The sequence below is a fragment of the Sipha flava genome, unplaced genomic scaffold, assembly GCF_003268045.1.
Source record: "Sipha flava isolate LNK unplaced genomic scaffold, YSA_version1 107_pilon_pilon, whole genome shotgun sequence".
NCBI classification, from domain to species: domain Eukaryota; kingdom Metazoa; phylum Arthropoda; class Insecta; order Hemiptera; family Aphididae; genus Sipha; species Sipha flava.
Genome location: NW_020271724.1, coordinates 715,991 through 743,395, shown reverse-complemented (window position 1 = coordinate 743,395; position 27,405 = coordinate 715,991). Strand labels below are relative to the sequence as shown.

General features: G+C 28.3%; 2 protein-coding genes across 5 annotated transcripts in view; one reads left to right on the top strand and one right to left on the bottom strand.

Moving 5' to 3' along the window:
• Positions 1–8,849, bottom strand: part of LOC112685432 (cordon-bleu protein-like 1) — a 98,725-nt gene extending 89,876 nt beyond the window's left edge. For all 3 annotated transcript variants that reach the window (XM_025557313.1, XM_025557364.1, XM_025557322.1), the window contains exons 1-2: positions 8,626–8,849; positions 3,214–3,297 (exon numbers count right to left, since the gene is read on the bottom strand). In XM_025557313.1, coding sequence (XP_025413098.1) covers positions 3,214–3,296 — 83 coding nt within the window. In that variant the 5' untranslated portion in view covers position 3,297; positions 8,626–8,849. The remainder of the gene's footprint in view (positions 1–3,213; positions 3,298–8,625) is intronic.
• Positions 8,850–19,098: 10,249 nt separating this feature from the next.
• Positions 19,099–27,405, top strand: part of LOC112685423 (probable cationic amino acid transporter) — a 107,923-nt gene continuing 99,616 nt past the window's right edge. For both annotated transcript variants that reach the window (XM_025557299.1, XM_025557292.1), the window contains exon 1: positions 19,099–19,541. The gene's annotated coding sequence lies outside the window, so the exon portion shown is untranslated. The remainder of the gene's footprint in view (positions 19,542–27,405) is intronic.

Genomic DNA, 27,405 nt, shown 5'->3' with positions numbered 1-27,405 from the left:
GCCATATCATACTTTTAACGTCGGTAGGTACGCATGCATAATGTAATAAAATATAATTTTAAGACTCACTGAAGTTTGCTTTTATTTTTAAATAATAAATTATGATATCGGATAATTATACTCTACAGTCACATTGTGGTTTAGTACTTATTTTTAGGTGGGTACTAAAACGAAAGCAAAATTATAGCTTAGAATATTATCTTATTTCTTGTAAATTAATGTAGTTTTTACTTTTTAAATTTGCATATTCCAAAAGAGTGATATGGACCAATGAGACACAAGAGTAAAAAATTATTTATTTCTGTTTTCGGTCAAAATTGGTTATATTGTATCTACATAATAAAGTTTTTTTTTTTCATACGGATTCCAGCAATATTAATTATTATTATATAATTTAATTCAAAATATTTTAATACTGCATATTAGAATTTAAATTAACATAAATTATAAAATAATAATTATAGTTTGATTTCTGGCCACAATAATAATTACTATGGCAATGAAAATGTAATTACAAAAATAAATAATATGTATATGTTAATGATTGTATTGATGCCTTAAAAATATTTAAGGGAAAATTAATTAATTAATCGTTATTTATTAAATTAAATATAATTTAATCACTATTACCCTTTCAACTATAGCCTTTTGTTCAGTTATGTTATAGCATTGCAATTATATGAGATGGGTAATAAAAAACAATTTTATTTCAAATTCATAATTTAAAATCATGACTATATAAGTATTAACGATGACTGTCCAATTTGTTATTCAAAATGATATGTTTGGGAACATATATATGTTTTTTTAAAGTCAATTTTTAAGTTTTAGGATATATATAACATTTTTCTACTACCCCATTCTTACAACGTAAATTTTAATTAAGTATAATAAACTATCCATATTTAATATATTTATTTAATAAATCTATTTCAGAGTATATCTCTTTTTAATAAGAAACTATAAGTTATTATTTGAAGGTTAAAAATTGTTTTACTGTTTAATTGTAGAAGGTAGGACGATATAATTATTATAAACATAGATTACTGGTTTTTAAAAGATAACAGAAATATAATTGTATTTTCTAAAATATTTTTTAGTTCGCAATAAAAAAATACACCCTGTATAGCTTAAGTATTAGTTTTGGATTGAATTATATTTTCTTAGTGCGATAATTTACACGAATATGTTTTGTTGTTCACCTAATATTATTATAGGCACATTTTTTATATCATGAGAATTTAAAGTACCTACTAAACGTAAAATATATTTTAGACATTTTATTTAAAATAGGTACTATAACATTGTACATATTCTAAAAGTTGGTACTAGAATTTGTAGAATAAAACTTTTAAAGTATCATTGCGCTATAAAGAAATTCTTAAAAGTAGTTTGTAAAAACTACCGTTCTAAAAATGAAGTAATACTTTTTTGAAAGTAGAATTTACCTACGCATCAAATTTATATATTTTAGATTTTAATAAAAATATTAGGTAAAGTTTTCTGAAGTGTACGTACAATATTGTAATGTTTAATAAAGTATATTAGTAGGTATAAAATATAATACTATCATTATACTTCGAACGTTTTGAAAATATTTTGACGAAAAATAATTGAAGAGAAAAGAAAAATAAATTTGTGTATTGAAAATTTTTTATTCTTAAAAGGCTTTTAAATAATTGTCATACTTATATATTTATCGCATTATAAATTCTTTATTTTTAACTATTAAATATTTGGATGATCATTTTTTCAATAACTATTTAAAAAAAATATTTATGGTAAAGGATATAACTTTTTTCATAAGAGAAACGTTACAATTTAAACAATAGAAAATAAATATTAGTATTGATTTATAGAACTATCTCATACATAACTTATTGCGTTTGATTAGGTTTAAATTCGTGTTTGCCAATATAACAACGTATGTTGTTCCTAATACTCGAAATCGTTATTTAATCTTTCGCTAAGTGTTAAATTAATATAGTGGGGTGCTATTGTATATTCTAGATTTTAATAAGAAATTTTTTATTTATACATTTCCATTAGTGAAAAATAATTTGAAATATACCTACATACACTCTTGGACCGAATCAGAGGCATAATTATTAGAATTTATGAGTCAAATCGATCGATCAAAAGAACATTTTCGATTACATTTCATAAATGTATATTTTTATTTTTATATTAAAATACATTTTTACAGCGGTGTATTTGAAGCGTATTTGACGGAGTCTCGTCAATATTATGAAATATTAGTTACGAGATGGAAATATAAAATTTAATATATAATCATTTAAAAATACAATTACGTATAAAAGTACCGTATAAAAATGATGTATAAATCAGTTTCTTTTTAAAAAATTTTATGGAAAAATGTATTTTTATATAAAAATGGTTTAAATGGTGAACATTAATCTATAGAATAATTATTATTCTATTATTAATCTATAGATTTAAGACATGTTCACTAGTACAAATATTTTATAATATTTATCATGTTGAAAGTATTAAATTATAATCGTTAACAAATCAAATTGAATTTAAATAAAAATCTTATATTCTATATTTACAAACGATAAGTTAAAAAAATTAAATAACTTTTGTTAATTTTTCAGTGCAAAACACTTAATCAACTATTAATTTTCGTGTTAGTATAAAATCAAAGTTTACAAGAAGATAAAATTGTGAAATTAAATTTCAATTACCATTCAACTATTCATAAAACAATGAAAGTACTGTTTATATGAAAATAATAGAATGAGCATTTATAATTAAGACAGTAAAAACAGTGCCATAACTAAATTACTCGAGTTCTATGCACAAATAAAAATCGTGGGGCCTCATAATATAATATGAGGTCCGGGGTCTGTGTGCAATGCACACTCTGCACACCAATTTTTTATGGCACTGGGTAAAAATCATACTTTGTACTTGTTTCATAAAAATTTAGTAACTGAAACTCAACTTTTATTTAGTTTACAGCTAAAGAACTACAAGAGATATTGTAGAAATACATCAAAATTATGTTTAAAACAACTTGAAAAATAATAGCTTGATTGAATATTTATAAATAAGTAATTTTAATTTAATGATTGTTAAAATATTTAGATACGATTATATAATATCGTATTTTACGAGTAGATCTACATAGTAATAGATAATGCTATATAATAATTTATTACATAATAGTATAGAAAATAAATAACTTACATTTTTGAAGGTTTGATGTTTTCGTTCACTTCTGGAGACCAAACTCGGTGTTTATTACGTAATTTTAAACATAATACGTTCATTCTAAAAACATAAAATATATACAATGTTTACAACGTATCAGTGTAATGTTATCAAATCGATTAAATAAATTAATGTAAAAATATTAATTCTACTTAATTTTAAATAATTTTAATATTTGGTATTTTTTTGTGCAGTTAGTATAAGTATCATGTATAATCGTATCGAACTATATATCAAACTGACCAATTAACTATACCCGAGTTTTTTTTTTTATTGTTTTGTTTTTGTAATGTCGATCTTGGCAAATAGCAACATATGGTTGAGCATAATTTTATTTTAAATATTTATACAACGTTGTCAAATTGTTTATAACCTGATGTAGGATTGGCATGGTTTTAGTCTGAAAATCTTCATTAACTAAATATGCAGTGCATGGTAGTAAATATTATAATGATAAAAGCTATGAATACTTGTAAAGTAAAAATATGAAATATACATTGAGTACATTAATTGGAAAATATTTTGCGGTACAGAAATTAAATATATTTAGGTACTTGCATTTATGATAGTGGTGGATAAAATGGTGATGAAAAAAAAAATAATAAAATAATACATTTTAAAATTCTTAATTAAAATGTACTTATAGAACAATACTATTATCTACAATACGTCATAAAGTCATTATTAAATAATATCAAATCTACAATTGAAACAATTTTTTAATTATTTTTTTATTACTTATGTATTCCGATGAAGACAATTTTTTGAATATTGATAGCTACGTTATGATACTTAACTTTTAATATCAGATAATATTAAATATTTGATTATTTAGTTTTTCAAAAAAATCTAAAATTAAATATACAGTAGTCAAAGGACATATAAAATATTATATTTTTTAATTTTATTATTTTATATAATATTAAGTAAAATTATTTATTTACACAATGGATTATGCTGGTACATATTAATTTTTTTTTTGCGTAGTTAATATATATGAGTATGTGTTAATAATATTAACTTAATACTATATGAATCAAAGTAGTACAGTTTTCACTATTGATTTCTGTTTTCAAATTGATACTACGTGTAATATTTATAAATTGCGTTTTAGAAATCTTATCGAATTAATTATTTAATAATATAGTCATCTGATTTCGACATATTTTTATTGTGAGTGAAGTTACCTAAATTAATGATAAATTTCATTGTCTTAACGTTATTGAAATACGTAATGTAATTGAAGATACTTCATTATTTTAAATTTAAAATTCATATGGTTTTTCTAACACTTATTATGTAGATAATGATAAAATAAACATATTTAATATTGTCAAAAACTGTAATAATAATACGTAATATATAATCTAATCCATTAAATTTATCACAGGTATTAACACCTTTAATAATATTAGAAATAAAAAGCAGTCTACCGTGGTGACACAACATTCCAACTAGTTAGACAATAATAGTAAGAAAGTGTTGTTTAATAGTTAATATCTATTGAGATTTAAATATCTTTGCCGGTTTAAATTTTTTTTAATATTTTAGAATGTTGTCTTGTATGGAATTGAAGTTGAGTTTAGATAAAAGCGGATTATAATGGTTCAGAGCAATATGTAGTTTAGATGGATACAAAAGTGTTTACATTAATGGCAATTTCAAAGAGGGTTTTTATGTGTAAATCTGAGTGTAATGTTGTTTGATTTTATTTGTTTTTGTTTATCTTTGTTTTATTTTACGTATTTGGAAGATCTATTTTGGCTTTATTTTGATTGAATATTCATTAAATCGGAGACGTTGATTTTATTTATTTTTTAAAGATTTGGGTCTGATAATGTTATACGGAAATGAATAGCTTTATGGAAAAATTACTTTAATTTTAAATTATTGGGCTTATGAAATGTATCCACTGCAACGGATAAAAAGGAATTAAATCTGACATTTAATAAGAGTCGATTGTTTTTATAAATATTCTGCTAAGGTATCGGTCAAGGATTAATTTTAAATATCAAGCACCGAAGGAAATTTGTACTATGTGTGGTTATTTAAGATAATGGTGCACAATAAAACATTGTTTTCATGTAAAGGTTTAAATGTTAAATGACTTCATTGTTTTCTTGTATTAACTGATTTAGTGCCTATTCGAAGGACATAGAATTTATGAGATTGGCTTATTGTTTTCATTGATTTTAGGCACTTTAATTTTACTCATCTCTCAGCGCTCGCTATAGTTAATTATTTATTGGAATTGAAATGGTGTCAGATTGGTTTAAAAATTAACCTTACGCTTACCTGGGTATTATTAGAGATATATTTAGGAATTTTGCGCCCAAGGTAAGAAAAACTTTCTTCCAAACCTAAATTTCTTTAGCAATAGGTGTATTTGTGAAAAAAATAACATTTTATATTAAAACCAATGCATTCATCGCTACACTCATAATCTGAAAGTTATACTCATAGGTATTCATAAAAAATACATTTATTGTATCACATAATTATAGTAGATATGTTTATTATTAATTATACAAAAATTCTCAATGTAATAGCTTAAATAACAACATTTAAAAAAGAATTCCATAACCGCATAAAATTCCCCATATGTATTATATTTTAATTAATACAAAAAAATTATATAAAATATGACAAGAATCATAATATTATGAGCACAATATCTATATTATGATTGTGATTACGAACATAGGTAATAGATAACGAGTACATAACCCGATGAACGATATAAATTATAATTATTATGTTCACGAAATATTTTTGGCCATAAAAGCTCATGTAATATTTTATCGGTTTCTATTTTGTGCATCTCAATTCTCAAACTAGTTAACTATTTACAATATACTTTTATATGTTCTGACACCTGGTATTATCAATGCATGTTTCATGAGAAATGAAACCACAATAATAATTTTATTAATATCATTACCTACTTTTTTTAACACTCAAATGACCTAGGTACCGTATTATATCAAAATTCTCTCCAAAATTTACCATCCGGGGTTCAATCTCCTCTAGCCCCCTTCTAAATACGTCTCTGTGTATTTGGTATATGAATACAATTAATAAATTACTTAATAAATGTAGGTACGTTGAAATATTTATCTAATTATACTGCTGTATAAGAACGATGCTAATTTATTATTAAATTTAAAGTGAAAATATTTATTTGTTGGACAACTTTGTAATGTTAAGTAGTTGAAGTAGCGTTGTAACATTCAATAGTATACAACTGTATTTATTATTTATTATTGCATAATATAATATTGTACTTTTTTAAATGGTAATTAGTTCTTACTAAAAAATGTGCTTTAATGAATATTAAAATTACTATTCAATAAAAATTCAACAATTGAAATAAATGGCAGTTCTACATTTTAAGTGTTCTTTAACGACACATTTAGTAAGATGCATTGAAAAGACCGAATTAATAAAAAAAAATTTAATAAAAGCCTTGTTGGTCTTCAATGAATGTGTAATAATAGGATTTAATTTAAAGTTAATTTTAGCTCAGCATCAGAAAATTGTATTTAAAGTATTTTTTAGTATTTTATCATCTGATGAATTATTAGGACGTATAACAATTATAATGTAAAATTGACCAGAAAGTCATAATACAATAAAAAGACATAATGTACTTGATCATAATTATTACAGACGGTTAATTGTTTATTTTTTGATAAATAACCTCGTCGAATATTATTATTTTCGTACAAATCAAAACTAATTTCTTATAGGACCTCGGAAAAAAAACATTTACTAAAACATATGATTTAAGAACGAAATGTTCGTTTTCACCTATATCTACCATGCGCATTCAATTGTTTTGTTTGATACATTACATTATTTACACACCCGATGACAGATATTCCGGTCAATGATGGATATTTGAAGTTTGAATATTTGTACTAATATTATTTTACCAACACGTTTTATCTATACGGCCGAGTAGTGTATACTACTTGGTATAATATTCATAATGTGAGCGCGCGGCATGGTGTAACACAACTAATGAAATGGAAAAACCTGTAGAACCAGTACTTGTATCCCGTTCGACGCTTATCGTTTAATTATCTCAGATATCGTTATTTTCAAAAAGCCAGCCATGTTTGTAATTCGTTCCCTAGGGCTGAATGTACTCATAATACAATGTTATCGGTCATCGGAGAATGGAATGCATAAGTTGTACCATACGTTGGGTTTGCGTTTTGTTTTGATCGCATAAAAATTGTATTGAACTTTGGATTCAAAGCGTTTTTAGTAACTGATCTATTTTTTGTGTTGCACGCGTAAATATAATTAGAAGCTTAAAATTGTATTTTTTATTGTATTTTATTTAAACCATTGGACGGATCCGACTTCTCCATGAGAAAAAAAAACCGTTGGATAAATTTATAATTATTTTACGGTAAGTTCGGCAACTTCGTAGTCATTACAGCTATAATTATTTCGTGAGGTAATCGTTAATAGCTTTAGAAACGTTTTACAAAGGGATAAAATATAATTTTATTGTTCTATTTTTTTTCACAACGATCGTATATTAAACAAAATAATGCATTGAACAATACATGATGTATACTTGGGGTCTCCTATACATCGTTGTCACCCTAATTATCACTTTTACGGTCGTAATTAGAGGGTAAAAAAAACAGTATGATACGATATTAACCTACTAATGGCGTTGTTGTTCGCGTTCGAAAGATGAGTGTAATTATTCTACGATTTAATCTCTCATAAGGTTTGTTAATTCAACCTCAAGGGAGTACTTCTGTAATCTCTGTACAGTGTAATATTTCGTATCGATTCATAAGCGGGGGCAATAATAATAATAATAATAGTATGGTAAATATTGTTTGATTCACGAACAACTCGGAGTGCTGTGTCGTATTGTTGTCCAGATCAGTGGCGTGCCGAGATAAAAATGTTTTTGATGCCAATTGTAAAGTCTAGTCCCACCCATATTTAAATTCATATTATTATTATACATATATTATATACATATTATTATCCAACAACCACCCTCCACTTTTTAATTTGATGCCTGGGCATCATTTAGACCTATATTCGGCACGCCACTGGTCCAGATGAGTTAAATAGTATAACTGATGCAGGGTATTGAATTAATCCGGGTGTTAAAATCCAATACAAAGCACTTTTCGCGTAGTACAAAACCCGAGTGGCGGATTGCGAAATTCGAATGCGCGTGTTAATGTAACCTTATTCGTCGGAGTCGCAAAAACGGTTACTCGGACGAACTCAAAGGCGGCTTGCGCTAAACGCGGTCGTGAACCACATCAATAGTTCTACGACGCGTTCGAATCGCTTTTAAGAACCACAACGAATTTTAGGGCCCGGATTAATCGAATGATTACTCACTTGACATTCGACAGCTTACGAATTCCGGCGACGACGCAACACCCCGTCAAGACGACGTGACAGGTTAGTTTTTTTCGCACCAGGCAACTCACCTACGTGTACATACGTTGTGCATTGGTGAGAATGTACCGAAATCGCACGAGCATACACACGCAATGCATTCACGCAACATACGCACACGTGTAGATCCGACAATAAACGACAGCGGAGGTAGAAAGAACACTGATGTCCGAGTGTCCGGTCGAGCGCACTGTGACCGCTTCGCAACAGAGCTGATTGATCGTAACGCGGAGAAGCACACGGTGGTGCCTGAAACTAGGTTGTTTTTGATACGATTTCAAGGTGTACCGAGCGACGTTGTTTTTTTAAAAGCGAAAACGATTTTTTTATTTATTTTTTTCCTTGGCGCTCGTACAAATCGTTTAATTCAACAAAATTATTCCGCTCGTTACGAGACTTCATTTGGTTCGAACGTCGTTGTCGTCGTCATTAAACAATGCAATACAGAACGCCGACCACCGTTCGACTGTGCGAATTATTTTGCACGCGATCGTCAATTACGATTATGCGAATTAAGTACAAAAAAAAAACAACCGAATTCATCGATTATTACCTATTGTATTATCGGCATGATATACTATAGTAGTGCTTTTATTCCTGTTTTTATCGTTCACAAATTATATTACGACTTGCGTTAGTGGCCGTTATGGACGGTTATTAATGTTGATTGGGTTGGACGCCTATGATTTACTTTTTAGTTGTTCAAAGCTATAACAATGAAAACCATTATGGATCGTTTGTATATAATTGGTCAACAGTTATTTATCAACCTTGCATCACATTGTCACTAATGTACAATAATCATCGACCATATGAATAATAAAGTAACAATAAACACATACATTTACTAGGGTATAATAATCAAAAATAAATTCTTGTAAAACTTTTGGAATACATTTTTGTAATAAATTGGAAAATTTATTTATAAATTTTAAAAAACTTTGGATTATATCTTGAGATTAGGATTTTCGAATAACAATTAAATTACAATATGTATTGTAAACATGAAGATTAATCATTTGAATTTACATATACTGCATACAATTTATTCAATTATCATAATTTTTTTTATAAACTTGGATTATTATTAAGATTACCACTTATATACTTAAAAAAAAAAAAAAAATATACAAATAAAATAAAATTATAATTAATTTAATTGTTGTGAAATTGAAAATTCTGCCTAAAATGTTGAACCTATTGCTATGATACTTTATAATTAACTGTCAGACTTTTGATCAAATTTATTCTTATACTAAGTTATACTTCTAATCATCTTAGGAATAAAATTATTTTAATATCATGAAATTGTGACATTTATATACATATATAGTATATGATAAATATTCGAAAACCAGCGTCATTTGTTTTTTATGAACTAATTTTATATATACTTTAAGAGATATCTATTTTTCATTTATCATTTTAAAAGCCATTTTTAAATTTATTTTAATATATTAACAGTTGCTTAAGCTTTAATTTAGGTGATACAAATGTGTTATCATGTTATAAATTGTACATAAGTATAGTAATTTTATAGGATTTATGTACTTATAAATATGAAAAAACTTTTACAAGTACACTTGTTTAATGTTCAATGCCTTATTTTATTTAAAAGTATAATGTGTTCAGTGTGTATAGTAAGTATTCAATGATTAATAGGTATGTTAGTATACATTTAAATATTACATATTTTAATACATAATTAGTATTAATTATAATTTGTTTCAAGGCTTAAAAACTGCTATAACATTGTACAATGCTTCAATCTTCAAAGCGTTATACTATTCATTTATTTATCATAATTCATATGTCTGCTATTATTTTGAATGAATATTTTGTCAAAATACAGTTAATTTTTAAGCTCAATGAATTCATCAAGCATATTATTTCTATAGTTAAAACTACAATATTTTTATTTAAATATCCAAATAAATGTATATAATTGTATACAAACAATAAATATTGTTACTTGTAAAAATAATACAGAGAATGGTTATATATTATATAATAATATTAAACTTGTATCACTAATAAATTACAAGGATAAAAATTGCTCAATAGAATTTTAAGTATCTGACTTATGTATATTATAATAATCAATTATATTTCAGGTTGGTTGAATATTTTTCACCGCATTTTAGCAACTCAGCATATTTAATGTACATGTAATAATTATACTACGTTTATTGTTTACTTTAGAACAATTTTTAATTAGCCATTGGTTTATTTTGATAACATGTTTGAAAAAATAATATTAATATAATATTTACACAGTTGGTATCACATTATATGATAAAATTAACAAATTAAAAATTTAAAAAAAACGAAACCTAGTTAAATTTATATAAAAAAAAAAAAAAATTGGAAATTTACTGATCATAATGATACATCTTAATCGGAATTCTAAAGATTTTTGATTATAAAATGTTGTCACAGAGCTTGAAAGAAATATGCACAGCAAAATAATAGTATAACAGAAGCTCTATTTAACTGTGTAAAAAATATTTAGTCATTATTCAAATACATTTCCAAGACTAATGTCTAACAATGTATTAAAAATACCATTTCTGAGAAGTATTGGAGTTTCACTCGAAATACTTTTGAAAAGTATTTTTTGCAACGCGGGTAATTTTGTACTTGGAATTATAAAATACAATTAACCTTTAACAAATGTCAATTTTTTACACTCAAAATTACTAATTAGATAAAATGGAACTTAATATAATTAGATAACTGCAGTACTTAATACACTTTCAAAAATTTGTTCAAGATTTGAAAAGTGTTGTTAATTTAAAAAATGTCATTATGTGTGTATAATATTAAAGTATAATTGCGTTTAAAATATAAATATTGATATATCATGAACAACTTTAAAATTTATAACAAAAAACTTTGATTCAATCAGTTAAAAATGTTGTTTCTTAGTAATTTTTGGTAATTCTCTTTGTGTAACTATAATACAATGTCTATAGTAATTATTATCAGGTACTATTATCTGTGTTCATTGACTATGAATAAGAAGGTTTCGTTACGGTTTTAGATTAATCATTTTGCCAAGAAGAGTGTTAATCGACATTTTTTTCTCGTTAGGTTTGGTCTAAATTGATATACTCGAGGCAAATTGAAATCATGACATACGATATAATCAACATACCAACGTCAGATTTAACGAGCAGTTACAGACAACGCGTCGTAGTAATAATATAAGTCCATATACAGAACGATCGAATAAAAGCACAATATACTATTACATGTAGGAGTAGTTACAAATTTAAAATACTCCGAAAAGCACCCGAGTGTCTTCGATAGGTTATGTATACGTGTACATATAACTTTTTTTTTTAAATTCTATATCGTATTTTACTTTCTTGTTATTCAAATAACTGTTATTCTGCGGCGACATGTAAGGAAACACAATTGTGCTTATTAATATTTCTACGTTCAACAAATGTCATAAATAATATACATTTAATTGGTATAATGACTTTAAGTTCTGTGCTACCGTGGAATTTCATTATTAGTAATGAAAATACGTAAATAATGAACTAATAATAACATTTTAAATTAAATTAAATTAATTATTAAAACACAACTTAATTGTTATACCTTTTTGATTTTTTCTATCGTTTGTAAAATTTGAGTGGATGCATTTTTCATGCTAAATACTTCAGGCCTTTAGTCTCAAAATAAATTGTAGAGAAAGTATAAAAATTGATCATTGTGAATAGTTAAATGAGTTTAACATTAAATTAAAAAAATATTTAACTGAAGTATGAAGTATTATTTGTATATTTATGTTCAAAGGAGTAGGATTTTAGAGATAAAGTAGAAATAGTTTTGTGTTAAGTAAAAAATGTATTCAATGTTAGATACATGTCCAGTGTTGCCAAGAGCCAAAAGGCCTTCGTCCGTATATATTTTATCAAATTGCCGTATAGGACTGTACGTACACATTTTATCAAATTACCGTACAAGATCGTAAGTTAATAAATTTCATCGTGATAAATTCGTAGTTAAGTGATAACATTCACATAATATTTATTATCAATTCAAGTTTAACATCAAAATCAATAAATAAATTTAACTTATTTGTTTATTAACTACAGCTATAACACTTTTTTTCATTCTGAAAAAGTTTATTCAAATTGACAAACTTTGGTAATACCCACTCAGAAAAGTTGTAAAATAAAAAAATTAGTGGATCATTTAAATTATTGTATATGGTTTCTGCCATTACAACATGTTCTTCTAATCTATAATAAAATAAGTTTTTATAAATAAATTGTTTTCTTTTTTATAAAAGTAAGTTTTAATTACCCATGTAATTTGAAAAACATTTTAAGAGGTTTCCACTACTCTAGAATTCTTTGAACTACCATCAACAAAGACAACCTTCGTGTTTATGATGGTCTTAATATTCGGTATGGGTTAACATAAATAAATATTTGAAATTCTTTGAAATGAGCAATTAGTTTACAGCTTGTTTTGAAAAAATTGTAAACATCTCGAGCTAAGTCCTCACATCTATAATTATAATAAATAAATAATCTAATATTTTAAAAAACAAATTAATCATACTGAAATATTTTATAAGTTACTGTATTTGTTCTTACCGTCGAGGCAAAATTTTACAGGCTTCACTAGCACACAGCATTAGTGAATCGCAAATACATTTTTGAACCATTGCTCCTGGAAAATTTTTTTTAAAGCGACTTACCACTGAATTCCAATGTCCAAACATAGTATTTAGCGAAACCATGGCTAAGGGAACGGGCTCGTCCTCGTTCCTTCATAGTCTTGCCAGCCTAGTCGTGGTAGGGGAAACGAAGGAAATATTAAAATACCTTCGCCCGGAAAATGTACTTATGCGTTATCCGGCTCGTGATGGGACCGGTGCGTAAAATGCGCGGTGTGCCGAGAGCTCCAAAGTGGCCGCGTGATTAAAAAGACCCAAACCCGGTTCGCCGGTGGCTGGTGGCCTCTCGGTGTAATCGTCCCGACAGGTTGGGCGTCCGTTCATACGGGCGTCCGGGCGTCTGGTTGCGTCTCATGTAATCCTCGCACTCCTTTGGGAGTTGCGGGCCCGGAACGGCACAGTGGATGGATCTCGTCGCGGCAGTGGATGGATCTACTCGCGTCTCTGAGAGGGGTACGAGTCGTGATGGCGGTTGAGCGCTTAACCCGTCGCGTCTCACGTAAGCCTCGAACTTCCTCGAGGCTTCTCTAGGGGCAATGGCGGTGATGGAAAGAAACCGCGTCGAGCCGATCTCGCTCCTCTTTTGAAGACGCGAGTCGTGACGACATCAGGGCGATAAACCCCTTTAATACGAAAGACGGCGGGGTGACTGGCCGCCGTCGACACTTGTCCTACCAATGACGCGTCATATGAATGGTACGTCGGAAGGTGCAGTTAGCCCAGGGCAGCGTGTGTCTTACGCGTGCCACACCCAGTCCTGCTTTGGCAGATCTGAGGTTGGACTCGACGGGGCTGTGGCTTCACTGGATAGGACCAGGTGAGCACCGGGCGCCTGGGCTCCCTCGGGGCTTTAACGGTACGAAAGTCGGCAGTTCGGCGGGGAGCGGCGCTAAATCGCCCGGGTCAGGCGAATTGCTAACTCGTTAGGGACGCGTGCTCTTGAAGAGTTAACACTCATAGAAGGGGCGCGTCTGACTGGACTTCGGCCCGTAAACACCTGGATTCTGTCCAAACATAGTATTACAACTATCGGATGCAAAGCCGATTATATTTACAAGTGGAACACTTTCATTTTTGAAAGAGTTAATTACCTCAGTATAAATTTTGCTGGTAGTTGCACTTTCGTAAGTACCTAACACAAATGCATAACGTTTTAAGAGTTCCTACGTCAGTACTTTCATCTATTATAACACTGAAAGATGTGTTTTTTAATTTTTTTGCCAACCCAATACAATTTTTTTCACAATATCGGAGTCTGGCAATGCTTTTTTTAGGATTTGAGTTAAATGATCAGCAGTATTAAATGAAATATTGTGTTCTGATAAGAAATTACAAATTAATATTTCGGCTCTTTTAACTCGATCAAATTTTTTAACCTCATTTTCATCAACTTTCTTAAAAAAATTAGTAAGCGGTTTGCCTGTAATAGATTTAGCATTTTTCAAATGCGCAGCAAAAGCTGCATGTTTTTTTATTGTTGTTATCTCTGAGACTATTTTCTGTTTGCAATAATAACAATTAGCTTTAGTGATGTCTTTCACTGGTCCAAGCCAATTTTTGAAGCTTGGTAGCTGCTCTGATTCCTTCCTATACTTCTGTGTTATATGACTAAGTTTATAGGTGCTTCTACCACGTGGTGTTGATGTCGTAGGTGCATCAATGTCATAATCACTTTCATTAAATATTATGAAAAAAAAAAAAAAATAGAAAACCGACGGATAATCGACCCAACAAAACAAATGCGATAAAATAATAAAAAAGTATGTATGGAATATTCCTAATAAACCAACTGCTAAGAGGCAACAATAAACACCTCGAACGCTCGTTTCGTTGTGAATAAAATGCGTAACAAATAACAACGAAGGTATTAGTTATATTTAGTATTATAGGGTAAAGTATTATTATTTACCAATAATTGATATGGTATAAACCTAAAACTTAAAGTGTAATATCTAAAAATAATTCAAGAATTCAGAATAATATCTTCATGTCGGTAAATAGAATTACCATATTATTTTTATTTAATTATTATTATTAATTATTATTTTTTATTGAATTATTTATATTTTTTCGTGTTTTTGACAGATCCGTCCGTGGACTGTACGGACGGCCAAATTACCGTACCACCCCAACCGGGACCGTACGGCTGGCAATACTGTGAATGTCGCATAACTCATTATCATTTGTTTCATCAAAATGTGTAATCGAATTATAGAGTAAGATAGAGGCGGCATTAGCTATCAAAACTGAAGCCAATCTGTTGGTCATTGACCCCAATTGAAGAGTCCAAGTACGATAATTTTCTCCGCTAGTTTCGCTGTCTTCAATGAATGAAAAGTGATATATATATATATATATATATATATACTTTTCTTTGAACACGCGCTGACTAACGGAGAAAATTATCTTACTTGGATTCTTCAATTGGGGTCAATTACCGACGGATTAGATTCAATTATGATAGATACATGGTTTTGATAGCTAACGCCGCCTCTATCTTACTCTATGAATCGAATAATATTTTACCTTTCTAGCAGTGTTGCCGAATTCAAAATGTCATATTACCATTTTATGATAACAAAATTACAACAATTACTACGTATACCATATCAATATTACCACCCTGAATACCACATTAGAATTTAGAAATATAACACGCTTCTTTCGCTTGCGAGTATTAATATCATATATTACATATACTACATTACTACATTACTACCAAAATTATATTTTTTTTATAAAACTTGTATAAGTCTATAATTACTACCTACTCTATCTGGTATAAGCAGTTTTAAATGTTTATCTTTTGTTTACTTGATGTAAGAATATGTATTTTAAATTATAAAACATAATTTTTATTATATGACGAATAAATAAACAATATATTAGAACAAATAATAACTTACTATATTTAACTATAACTATATTTTTTGAATAAAAAGAAAACTATCAGAACTTGAATTATAAAATATAAATATTTAATATAGACACATATTTTACTATATTTATATATCTATGGTGGATAGTACCTAGTGGTGATTAAATGACGAATGATGTGAACGTGATAACTGGTAATGGTAATCACGGTATTGATTATAATTTATAATATTATCACAGAACAGTTTACAGCTGAAGTCTGAATATTTTATATAACCACGGTTGGTAATTAAAAAAAAAAAAAAATTTGTTACTTTCAGTGTAATATTGCAATTTAATTCTTTAATACCACTTTTTTTTTTTCAAAAATACCACAAAAATACCATATTTTATACTATACCACATCATGTACCACAAGTGGATTAAATTACCACCGTATGGGGTAGTTACCACATCATCGGCAACACTGCATTCTAGAAAGAAACAATTCGATTTATTTCATGATATTTAATAAAAAAAAATAGTTTATATGTGCGTTTCGAGTAACCTAAAATAAAACTGAAAAATCGTCCATTACTCTGCCCCCCTCCCATTCAAAAAAGTAAGATTTTTTTCATGTTTATAATTTGTACAGAACTCGTTCATCGAGAAAAATTAATTTATTACGGGAGGGGCTTGATAAACGTTATTCCAGCCCCTCCCTCCTGATAAAATACACATTTTACAAAAAATTAGTGTATAATATGTATGATATTGTGAGAAATTATTTTATTTGGAATTTTTTTCGTATAGGTCCATTGATATAATCTTCTTTTTTTTAATCATCCTTTTTATTTACTTTTTTAAAAGTAAATATTATATTATTTATATCATATTATATAAAGTATTATATTATCAAAAGTTATAAGAATTCGGTATGCTTAAAATCTGTTTCTTATATTATTATATTCATAATTGTATTATTAGTTTTTATGTTAAAGTATACTGCAAACATATTATTTCTATTTTAAATATTCATCATTACAAACGAGTACATTAGATAACAATGAAATTGGATAAAATAGTAATTATTTTTCTTTCTTCTAGAAATATCCAATTGTTATGGGCTAAGAACAGATTATTTGAGCCTATTTAATTCTTTAGTGTTGGGTTTACTATGTAAACCGGAAGTAGAGTGAAGGGTGAGTGAGTTTATTATTATTATTATTATTTATTATTAATATTACTAACAGCAACAACAACTGGATTTGTAGAATTTGAAAATGAGTTTAATAGTATTATGACATATGTTGAGTCAAAAAATGATGCTTATGCATACTGGAAGAAGAATTTCAACACAAAAATGAAGGCTTAAATCTTGAAAATCCATTTATATCTTGGTCAGAAAAAAGTCTATGAAAAAAGTAAATCTCTTATTCAAGAAGGATATGGAATCAACCCAATGTATTTATCGGCTTTATTACCACACTTCATAAAATGTATGAAATTACTGTCGTTGTGGTCTGGAATAATGGTGCTCATTTTTGGATTAGGTAAAAAAACTTCAAGCTCAGTAGCAGTGGAATCAAGTTTCCATTAACTCGAGAAGGTTACTATAAATCACTTGGATTTACCTATGAGCATAGAATCTTTTCTTGAACATCATATATTAGAGATTTGTGGATCATCACTTTTAAGAATTGGACAAAATAAAACATTTTCATATGAAAATCCACTAAAAATCGAAATATCAATCAATATCCTACGTGAAACCAATGATTTGGTACAAGGTAATCATTGCCGTTTATGTACAGAGGAAACTTTTCCATCGCCCAATGCAGCAGCCCATACGTGTATTTCATGTGGAACACCAATTCAATACTTAAAAAAGCGTACACGTAATTCCAATATTTTTCAACTTCTGCGTTCGGAATCACTACAGTTGAACGCATGTAAGGTCGTTATTCAGCTCGTGCGTTGTACCGGTAAACCGATATTATAATAAAAACGTTGTGCACGGATATAAAGATAAAGATAAAACGTCTCCTCACGCCGTTAACCCTTTACCGGCGTAACGTCGCATTCGGAAGGGGCCGCGCACAGAGAAACAAATAAACACACATGTGCAGCGTGGGGAGTAATGGGACGCGAAGGAGCTCAGCGCCCGTACCTCTTGCGGCGGCCAATAAAGCGTCTCCGAACAATATTTCTCGGAAAAGTTTACTGTCGACGTTTCGGTCGAAATCACGGCCCGCATAAAAAATAGATCACGTAATCGGCCGCGCGGGTTTTCGGCGAAATCGCGCGGTGGTGGGGAGGGGAAGAGAGAAAAATCGTTCGAACGTTATCAACCGAACACGGTCGACCGTAAACGCGGTTCCGTACGGTTCCGAGAGACGAGCAAAACGACTGGCTGACGTAAACGTGTTTATCTAATTTTTTTTAATTGTAACCGTATCGGTTGCGCGACCGATTTTCGTGACGGTGCGGCGAACGCGTACGACCATCGCCTCGTGGCCCGTGTGTGTGCGTGTGGCGGCTACCCCGGCCGCCGTAACCTCCGAAGATTGCCGGGCGCCGCCGCCGTCGTACGTGTTGCCCGCGCCGACCGTTTCCACGCAAGTCCCGCGCTCTTCGGGGTCCACCGCGCCGGCGGCGGAGGCGCTGCCAGCGCGCTCAACAACGCCGAAGGGTCGGCGGCGGCGAGGCGGTTGTCTCCCGTTCCGCCGTTTTTGCGGGGCAGTGCTAGTACCGTAGTCCGGGTAGTCGGTAGTGGAAGATCGCGCGCTGCCGTACGAGCCGATTGTTTTTTCCCTTTTTTTTTTTTTTTTTTTTTCCCCCACCCTTCCCCCCCCCCCCCCCCAGAATTTCGTCCCCTTCCGCGCGATACGCAACGAACCCTCAGCCCTCCCCCCGCGAGCGTACGGAAAAATAAGACGGAAAAACGGTACGCGAACACCGGAAACAGGAGCCGCGGTTTTGGATAATAACAGTCGATAATCGTGTGTGCATCGCCCGCGCAGTGTTCTCGTTTCACCATGATGTCTCCGATCGCCGTCTCCGCCACCCGGTCGCATCAGTGAAGATCTCGTGGAAACCGTGTTGCGTCGCAATAATATAATATCACCGCGACAACAATCGTCACACCGGCTGTTCGTTTCGTGTGCTAGTGCGTGCGCTGAAGTGCTAGTGGTTCGATCATGTTTTGAATCCAATCGCGTTCGTCGCGCTCGCGTGTGTGACATCCGTTGCCGAATCGAGAACACTGCTGTCGTCGTCGCGGAACAACTACTATCATCAGGTTAGTGCTTTCCGTAGTGTTGCGTGATTGTTCACTGGTTCGCACAACCGTAGCCAACGTTCACTACTGCGATGGAGCCAATTTTCTAATAACTAGGGCTAGGGACTTCGTGCCCTTAAAAACCTTAAAATATGTATGCATTTACGCCCTAAAGAATCAATAAATATGCTATTAAAATATGTATTTAAAAAAATTATATTTGTAATAATTAATTAAATAAAAAAATTTAACTAGTAATAAATTATAATAATATTTTTATAAATGATAGATATGATGATCTGAGATAAATTTTTTTTTTTCAATTTTTTTTTCATCTTATATTGAATTTTTATCTTAAACAAAATACTTAAAATGGTTTTAAAAATAAATTAAATTAAAAACATTTTTATTATTTTTAATATAGTTATAATTCTTCTAACCTTAAGAATTACATTGGACTACAAGATATTTTCTTAAGTTGAAAAATTTAAATGACTGCCTGTTATCAGCCAAAATAATTTTATATTTAGAAAAGGAACGTTACACGTATACGGAACTTATTGGTGCAAACTTAAAAAATTGTGGACACAACTACTAATATCTGCAGGCAATCCATCTATAGATTCATTTTTCCATTTAAAATGTTCGATATTTTTTGTAGTTAGCCTTAGCTTGTGCAGATTCTTCAACTTTTGCATAATGTATACGTTTTTTGTAGTTTTAATTATTTTAATGCATTCAGTTAGCGCACCAATAAGACACCTTGAGTTTCAAGTCACGTGATATATGAAGAAATAAATCTTAATTTTTTTTTATAAAATTTAAAAACTTTTTCTTTCATATGAATAATTGTCAAATATACATTTATAAAATGAAAAATGGTCAAATATGCACTTATAAATGAAAAATGGTCAAATATGCAAAATATGCAACTTTAAATTTTACATATAAACTTGTATTGCTATGAAACAAATTTATATATTTCTTAGCTATGTTTTTGATAATTATTTAAAAACATGCAAGTTCCTAGAAGTCCCGAGCCCTACTAATAACTAATAACTGGGAGTACTATATTTTTGCACAAGATCCACTCCGAATTGGCCTGATTAATATTTATAGCTCCAAGCGAGATCTCGAGGGATCGACTATCACTTTCGTAAATCGTTTTAAAACACAAATTAAAATTATGGTGGTCCGAACGATAGGCGGAGATAACACACATGCGCGTTCACCATGCCGTTGAGGTTTTTGCGCTAATATAATACGTCAACTGAAATTGTGTACATGATGATTGACCGTTAACGTCGTGATATATCTCCTCCCCCTGTCGCAAAAACCAAAAAGTGTTATGCTTCCATAAAATAATGGTATAGTAAAATGTTATGTACTGTATTATTACTGTATGATGTGCATTGTTGTTGAATTGATATTATTATTATTACGATAATTGATATTGTAACGTCGAGAGTCGCGATTATATAGTGTACATCACCGAATTAGGCAGGGGCGTATTTAGACTTACTTCTACAGGGGACAACTCAATTTTTTTTTTTTTAATTTAGGTTCAAAATTTACAAGTAACATTTTTGATAGTATTTAAATTAGGCGAATCCTTAATATTTGTGGTTTTTTTTTTTTTAATCTAATGCCGGATCCACTTAGAATCGAATTTTGGAATTTTGTGTAGTTCTTTTGTAACACCTGAATGTATTTCGAAAGTTGCGCTTGTGTTTTATTTGATTTTTCACTAAGTATGGATCTGACAAAAAGCTCAAGTTAGTACTCACAGACATGCGTAATTTGATTTCGTTATAAAATGATCCACATTAAAAAAATTTGAAATGTGTATCCCACATATACTCAATTATTTAAATACGGATTCAGGGGGGGCGACAGCTCTTTCGCTCCTCCCTAAAATAAGCTCATGGAACCACGATAGACGCATAAATATTTAATTGTACTATGCTATAACGAATGATAATCGTCAACTTGCGATCTTTATAAGGGAGCATAATAGGAGTAAAAAATATCACCCGATTTGGCACAGTTTTTTCTATAGTACCCTTTTTTTATGTATTATTTTCGTTATTATGAATATATACATATGCCTTTGTGTTGAACTGCTTATCAATTCTTTGTCGTCCGTCAAACAAAATCCAAGAAGAACGACTTCCGATTATAAACTAAATTGTACGACAAATTTCATAAAAAACTAATATTAAATATTTAATAAAATTAAAACTAATATAGTTTCTACTATATATATTGGTGTTTTTACAACTAATAATAATAATAATAATAAGATATTTTAGTATTTTAATCGTGTGAAAACTAATCTTACAAAATATATTGGTAAAGAGAAGTCTATCCTATTCGGATGGGAGAAAACCCAACCAGGTAAGTTTCTGACAGTTATAAAGCGCGTGCCTAAACTCATGCTATTCCATTGTTGAGTATAAGCGTAGAGTTACCAAATGGCTATCATATGGGTTGTATGTGGAGCCCTGATAAAATATAAACCAGGAGACAGGCGTTTTGTACCAATATTTTCTTTTTTATTTTCGGAGGAGGTCTGATTGCGTTACTCGATAGTACATATAGATGTAATGACGTCGTTTATTTGTTTTACTTGGCCGTCTAGCGCCCGCCTGTGGAATCGTTTGATAATCACAATAAAGTAATAACTTATAACTAAATAACAACATTTTAAATAACTTATTAATCCCCAGTTAGTATTGAAATACTCGGTGTAAACATTTTTTAAAGATCATACGTCTTTTATGTTCCTATGTATTAGTTACTTAGTAATATGGAAGTTCAAGATATAAAGTCCAAGAAATAAATAGTTTCCCATGTTAAGGACGTTCTAATGAAGTGATATTTTTATATGTTATTTAATAGAAAATAAAAACTAAGCATTAAATATATTTTTTTAAATAAAAGTCATTGAAAATTTTACTTTAAATTAAAGTCACTAGACATTTTTACTGACATTTTGAATTATTTATTTTATATAATTTAAGTTCAGAGTTTCAATTATATATTTAATATATTTTACATAAATATACATGTATTAGATAAACATGAACTGTTATTATAAACTATATAACTTCACGTTGAATGTAATTCATAGTTTGACACCTTTTGATTATGATTAATGTAACAAAGTCACTGTTTTATCTGCGTTAAATACAATATTGATGCTGTTAAATTATTTTAATAAATGAGTTATTCATACTGCGTATAAATCTAATAAAGAAATTATACTTTTTCTATTTCAGTAAAGGTTTCAATAAAATAAAATAAATAGTTTAGATATTTGAAATATGTTTTACAGCTGTTTTTGGTAATTTAATTTTAAAATTAACACTATAATCATATATATTTTATCACACACAAAATGTACGGTAGAAAAATATCTATGTTTATTTATGACAGTATTTTTTAAATAGTCACTAATTATAATTTTAATTTGTAATATGTATGTAATATGATTTATTTCATAAATAATATCTTTGGAACATTTTCATATTAGTAATTAAATATTAAAACAAGCAGAGGTAAATAAGAATAATCGTTTTCAAAAAAAATTCTAATGCTATAGTTTTTTCTTTAATCTAAATGAGGTTTGGAAAATAATTTTTCGAACAATGTAATTTTGTATTCCATTTTAAAAATATTCATACACTAGCCATTTTCTTTTAATAAATCAGGGTGGTCGTTTGCCATTTTTATTATATTCTCTATTTGTAAATAATGTCTGTAATTCGTAATTGCGCCATTGTTGTACATGCACTTTGTTTTGCCGCTAATATTATATTTTATTTACGTGTTGGTTTTATCGATGATCGTTTGAATCTTTAAAATTACTTTGATCATTCGTTTAGTGGAGATTGGCCGTTATTAGTCATGCTAAACTTTTTAAATTTATCTATCAATTAAAAATGAATATTTCTCCTCGTACATATTACGTTAGAATATGAAGTTGATACATGAAACCTTTACTTTTCTGGAACTATGTTCAATTGAAAATAATTCAACGTAGATTTTTACGATTCATTGGTTTTCTTGTTTAGGATTAATCATACCCTTTCTATATATTTTCATTTCGTCTCATAATTTTCTTCATAGCTAATCGCAGGTATTTGTGTTAATTTTCTTCGAAGATTGTACATATGCACTTCATTGTCTTCAATATCCATGATAAGTTTTATAGTTACCTTATCATACTTTTTTCTTATTCCGTTATACACCAGCAACTATATGAAAGATGACTTGATTTGGCCCTTATTGACATTTGTCAGAACTTTTTAATTTATTTTTTATTAATCTTTATTATTTGTGTAAATTATTAAATCTGTATTTCTATTAAATTAATTAAATTACTGAACAACGTTTATGCCTTGTAAAAACACTGAAGTAATAAATAAATATGACTACTTTGATTAAATCGGAAGTTTTTTCACACAACTTAATTTCAATGTTAATAACTAAAAGTTGAATAAAAACCGATTTGAACTGGTCCTGATTAGTTTGTATCTATTCAATTTTTCATGGGGTCTGTATAAAATTTTTAATTAGAAAAAATAAAATGAAAAACTTATTATTAAAAAAAAATTCTTAGCCAAAAATGTAAAATGTAAGAAAGTCGAGTTATCACCTTATGTTTAATTCAAAGATATTTGAACTTTTCTAAATCTATAATGCACTACTATGTTGATTAATGCATTAACGTGACGTGCTAAAAGAAAAGTAAGTTTTTAGAGTGCTAAAGGACCACGCATTTAATATCCCTTGTAGGTAGTTATGATAAATGATCAAAAAATTGTGATTACTGATTGTATATTACTAGTTGTAAATTGTATGTAAACATATTTATTTTAACAAATTGCTATAAAGTAGTAAAATACATGTGAATGTTGGAAGCTATTGAATGGTCAAAATATTATAGTTCATGGAATTATTGTTAAATATCATGAATTAATTAAATTATATGTATATAAACAAACAAATAATTTATAAAAATAGATAAATAAATAAAAGCTTATTCTCGAGTATAGTTATATTTGTGAAGCACGATCGATTTTAAATTAAAATTTCATCGTCAGGTAGATAAAAAGTTAATAAAATCGTGATTGAATATGAAAAAGTAAAAAAAGGAATAAATTGAGAACAATTGGTTGTTTTACATAGAGATAATTTATTTTAATTTTATTAAGGAAAGATTACTTAAAATGAATTATGTTTATAAATAGATAAGTACCTAAAGAGATATAAATACGTTGCTTATTATTATTTAAAATGTATTGATATAAGATATTATTTTTAAAATCGGTTGGTTCATTTAAAATAATATTAAATTATATTTCTTTATTTCATTGTGTATGTGTAACTCTTTTAAAACCAAATTGATGTAAATGTTATTTTAGGTACTTAATATTTCTAAGTGTGTAATGATAGCAAACTGTATATTATAGTTATTTTCTTAAATATGTTTCGTAAAATGATTAATTTTTCTTAAGGTAATCTATTCTTTTATTTTTTTCATATGAAATCACGATTTTATTAACTTTGTATATACCTGACGATGAATTTTGAATTGGAAACCGATTGTAGTTTTTTAATATAATAATACTCCTAGCTAAGATTTTATTTATTAATTTATATTTATAAACTATATGTTTATTAATTTATATATTAAAAAATATTAATTCATTATTTTGGTATTTTAAATCTATAGTAATGATTCTTAATTAGTTGATATTCATGGGAACGATGAGATTCTGAAAGAAATGATAAAGAGATGATGTTTTACCATGATGTGATATTTTTTAATGTTGTCCCTGTGTACACGATTTTAACCAAAATGATTGCTCAGATCTTAAATAGGAGGTACGATTTCCGATAGCGAATTAGTTTTATTATCATTTATCAATTACCATGGTTTTTTTCATAATTTCTAAACTGTGTTTAAAATAATTGAGAAAAACAGACAAAAAATAATCAAAAAAAAAAAAAATAAAAATAAATAATATAAACCTCAAAATTTATGTGATACTGGTTTTCAGGAAATATATTATTTTTACCACAACTCAAAAAAAATAAATAACTTTGGTTCGACCAATTATCTTAAACAGAAAGAAAGTTGTTATCATATGGGGTTATCAAAACTATTGCAATTTTTATTTTAAATTTGTTAGAATAATTTTTGTTTGCAGTTATCCATTTCCATATCATATTGTTTCTCGCTTCTTTTTTTGTTATCGTTTTAAGTTTTAAATTACATTGAATGTATTTCTTATGGTGGTATTGTAAGAACTTATTTTTTTTATTTTTATTTCATTTTGTTAATAAAATTAATAAATTAGTTATTTACAATTTTAAGTATGATACATCGTTTATATACTGATATTTTAAATTTCTCAATCATGTCTTATATTGTAATATATAGCCTTTTACCAAAAAAAAGCTTTTATATAGCCGTTTTGTTAATAATATTTATAATTATATTACATTAATGTAAGATTAAACTATAATTATTCTGCGAAATATTTAAATCTAATATACAATATATTTCCTCTTTAGAATTTATATACAACACAAAATACATCAATGTATTTTTATGCATCTGCTTAGAATACTTGATTACATTTTATTAAATCATAATCTTAACTGAAAGATGAAAAAATTAAAATTGTATTGAAGTAAAATACATACCTACTTAAATATTGTGTTTTATAAGTTTAAATATGCACCTTTCAAAATTATGATCTATATTATTTTAAACATAAATTGAAAATGGCTATGATTTAAATTATAAAGAGTTACTCAATATCAACGTATCGGTTTCGTATTGGATATGGTATTTTTCGTATATTATTTTCACGAACGGTTTGGTATTTTACTTAAATAACATTACGACTTCTCTCATTTTTACTAAATTCCAACTATTTTGGAATTCTGAAAACTTGTTTGATGAAAATTAATTTTCAATAATGACTTCAATAATGTATTTATGCTTTCAATAGACCCGGAAAGATTTTGAGATAATTAAAATAGAAAGCAATTATTCTGAATAACAGAACCATAATAGGTGTGTCGAAAAATTGTAGGAACATTTTGATGGAATTTCTGGAATTGACTTTAAGAATAATGAATAAATAGTTGACAATATATTTAATTTAAACTTAATTGTTTGTGCGTTCTGCAATGAAATTATTATCAAGCCTGAAAGTAGATTTCTGTTAGTTAAATAAATATCAATACAATTTTCGGGAAAATATATAAATATTGTAATTTAATGTAATGAGCAAATGTGCCATGAAGTTTTTATAATATAAAGTTAATCCAATTTTTATTTAATATATACTAAAATATACTATAAAATAGTTATAATTTATACTTAAAAAATATTATTCAAATTTTCTATAGAACCTAAAATAACAAAAATTTCAATATTTTCCATGATATATTATTTATTATTTGGTATATTATTATGAGGGCAATACATTAGTAATTTACTTTCATAATCATTTAAATTACTATTATATTGCCTATTTGCTTAAATTACTATTAGAATTTATTAAATAAAATATTTGATGTTCTTTATATTATGAAATACATTTTAAATGTTATATTTGTTTAACAATTACTTTATCACTTAGTCCAATGTTGACACTATTTTTTATTTTATGAAAAACAATTCAATTATATAAGTAAAAATTTCAATTTTAAATGTTAGTATTATACCACTCATAAGAAAAATTTTAATTCTGCATCATGATGTTAATACTCGTTCGATTTAATTAGAGAAATAATGTTTCCCTGGGCTGAAGTTGTGAAACACTAATTAAAATCAATGTCATTGTAACAACTGTTAAGACTT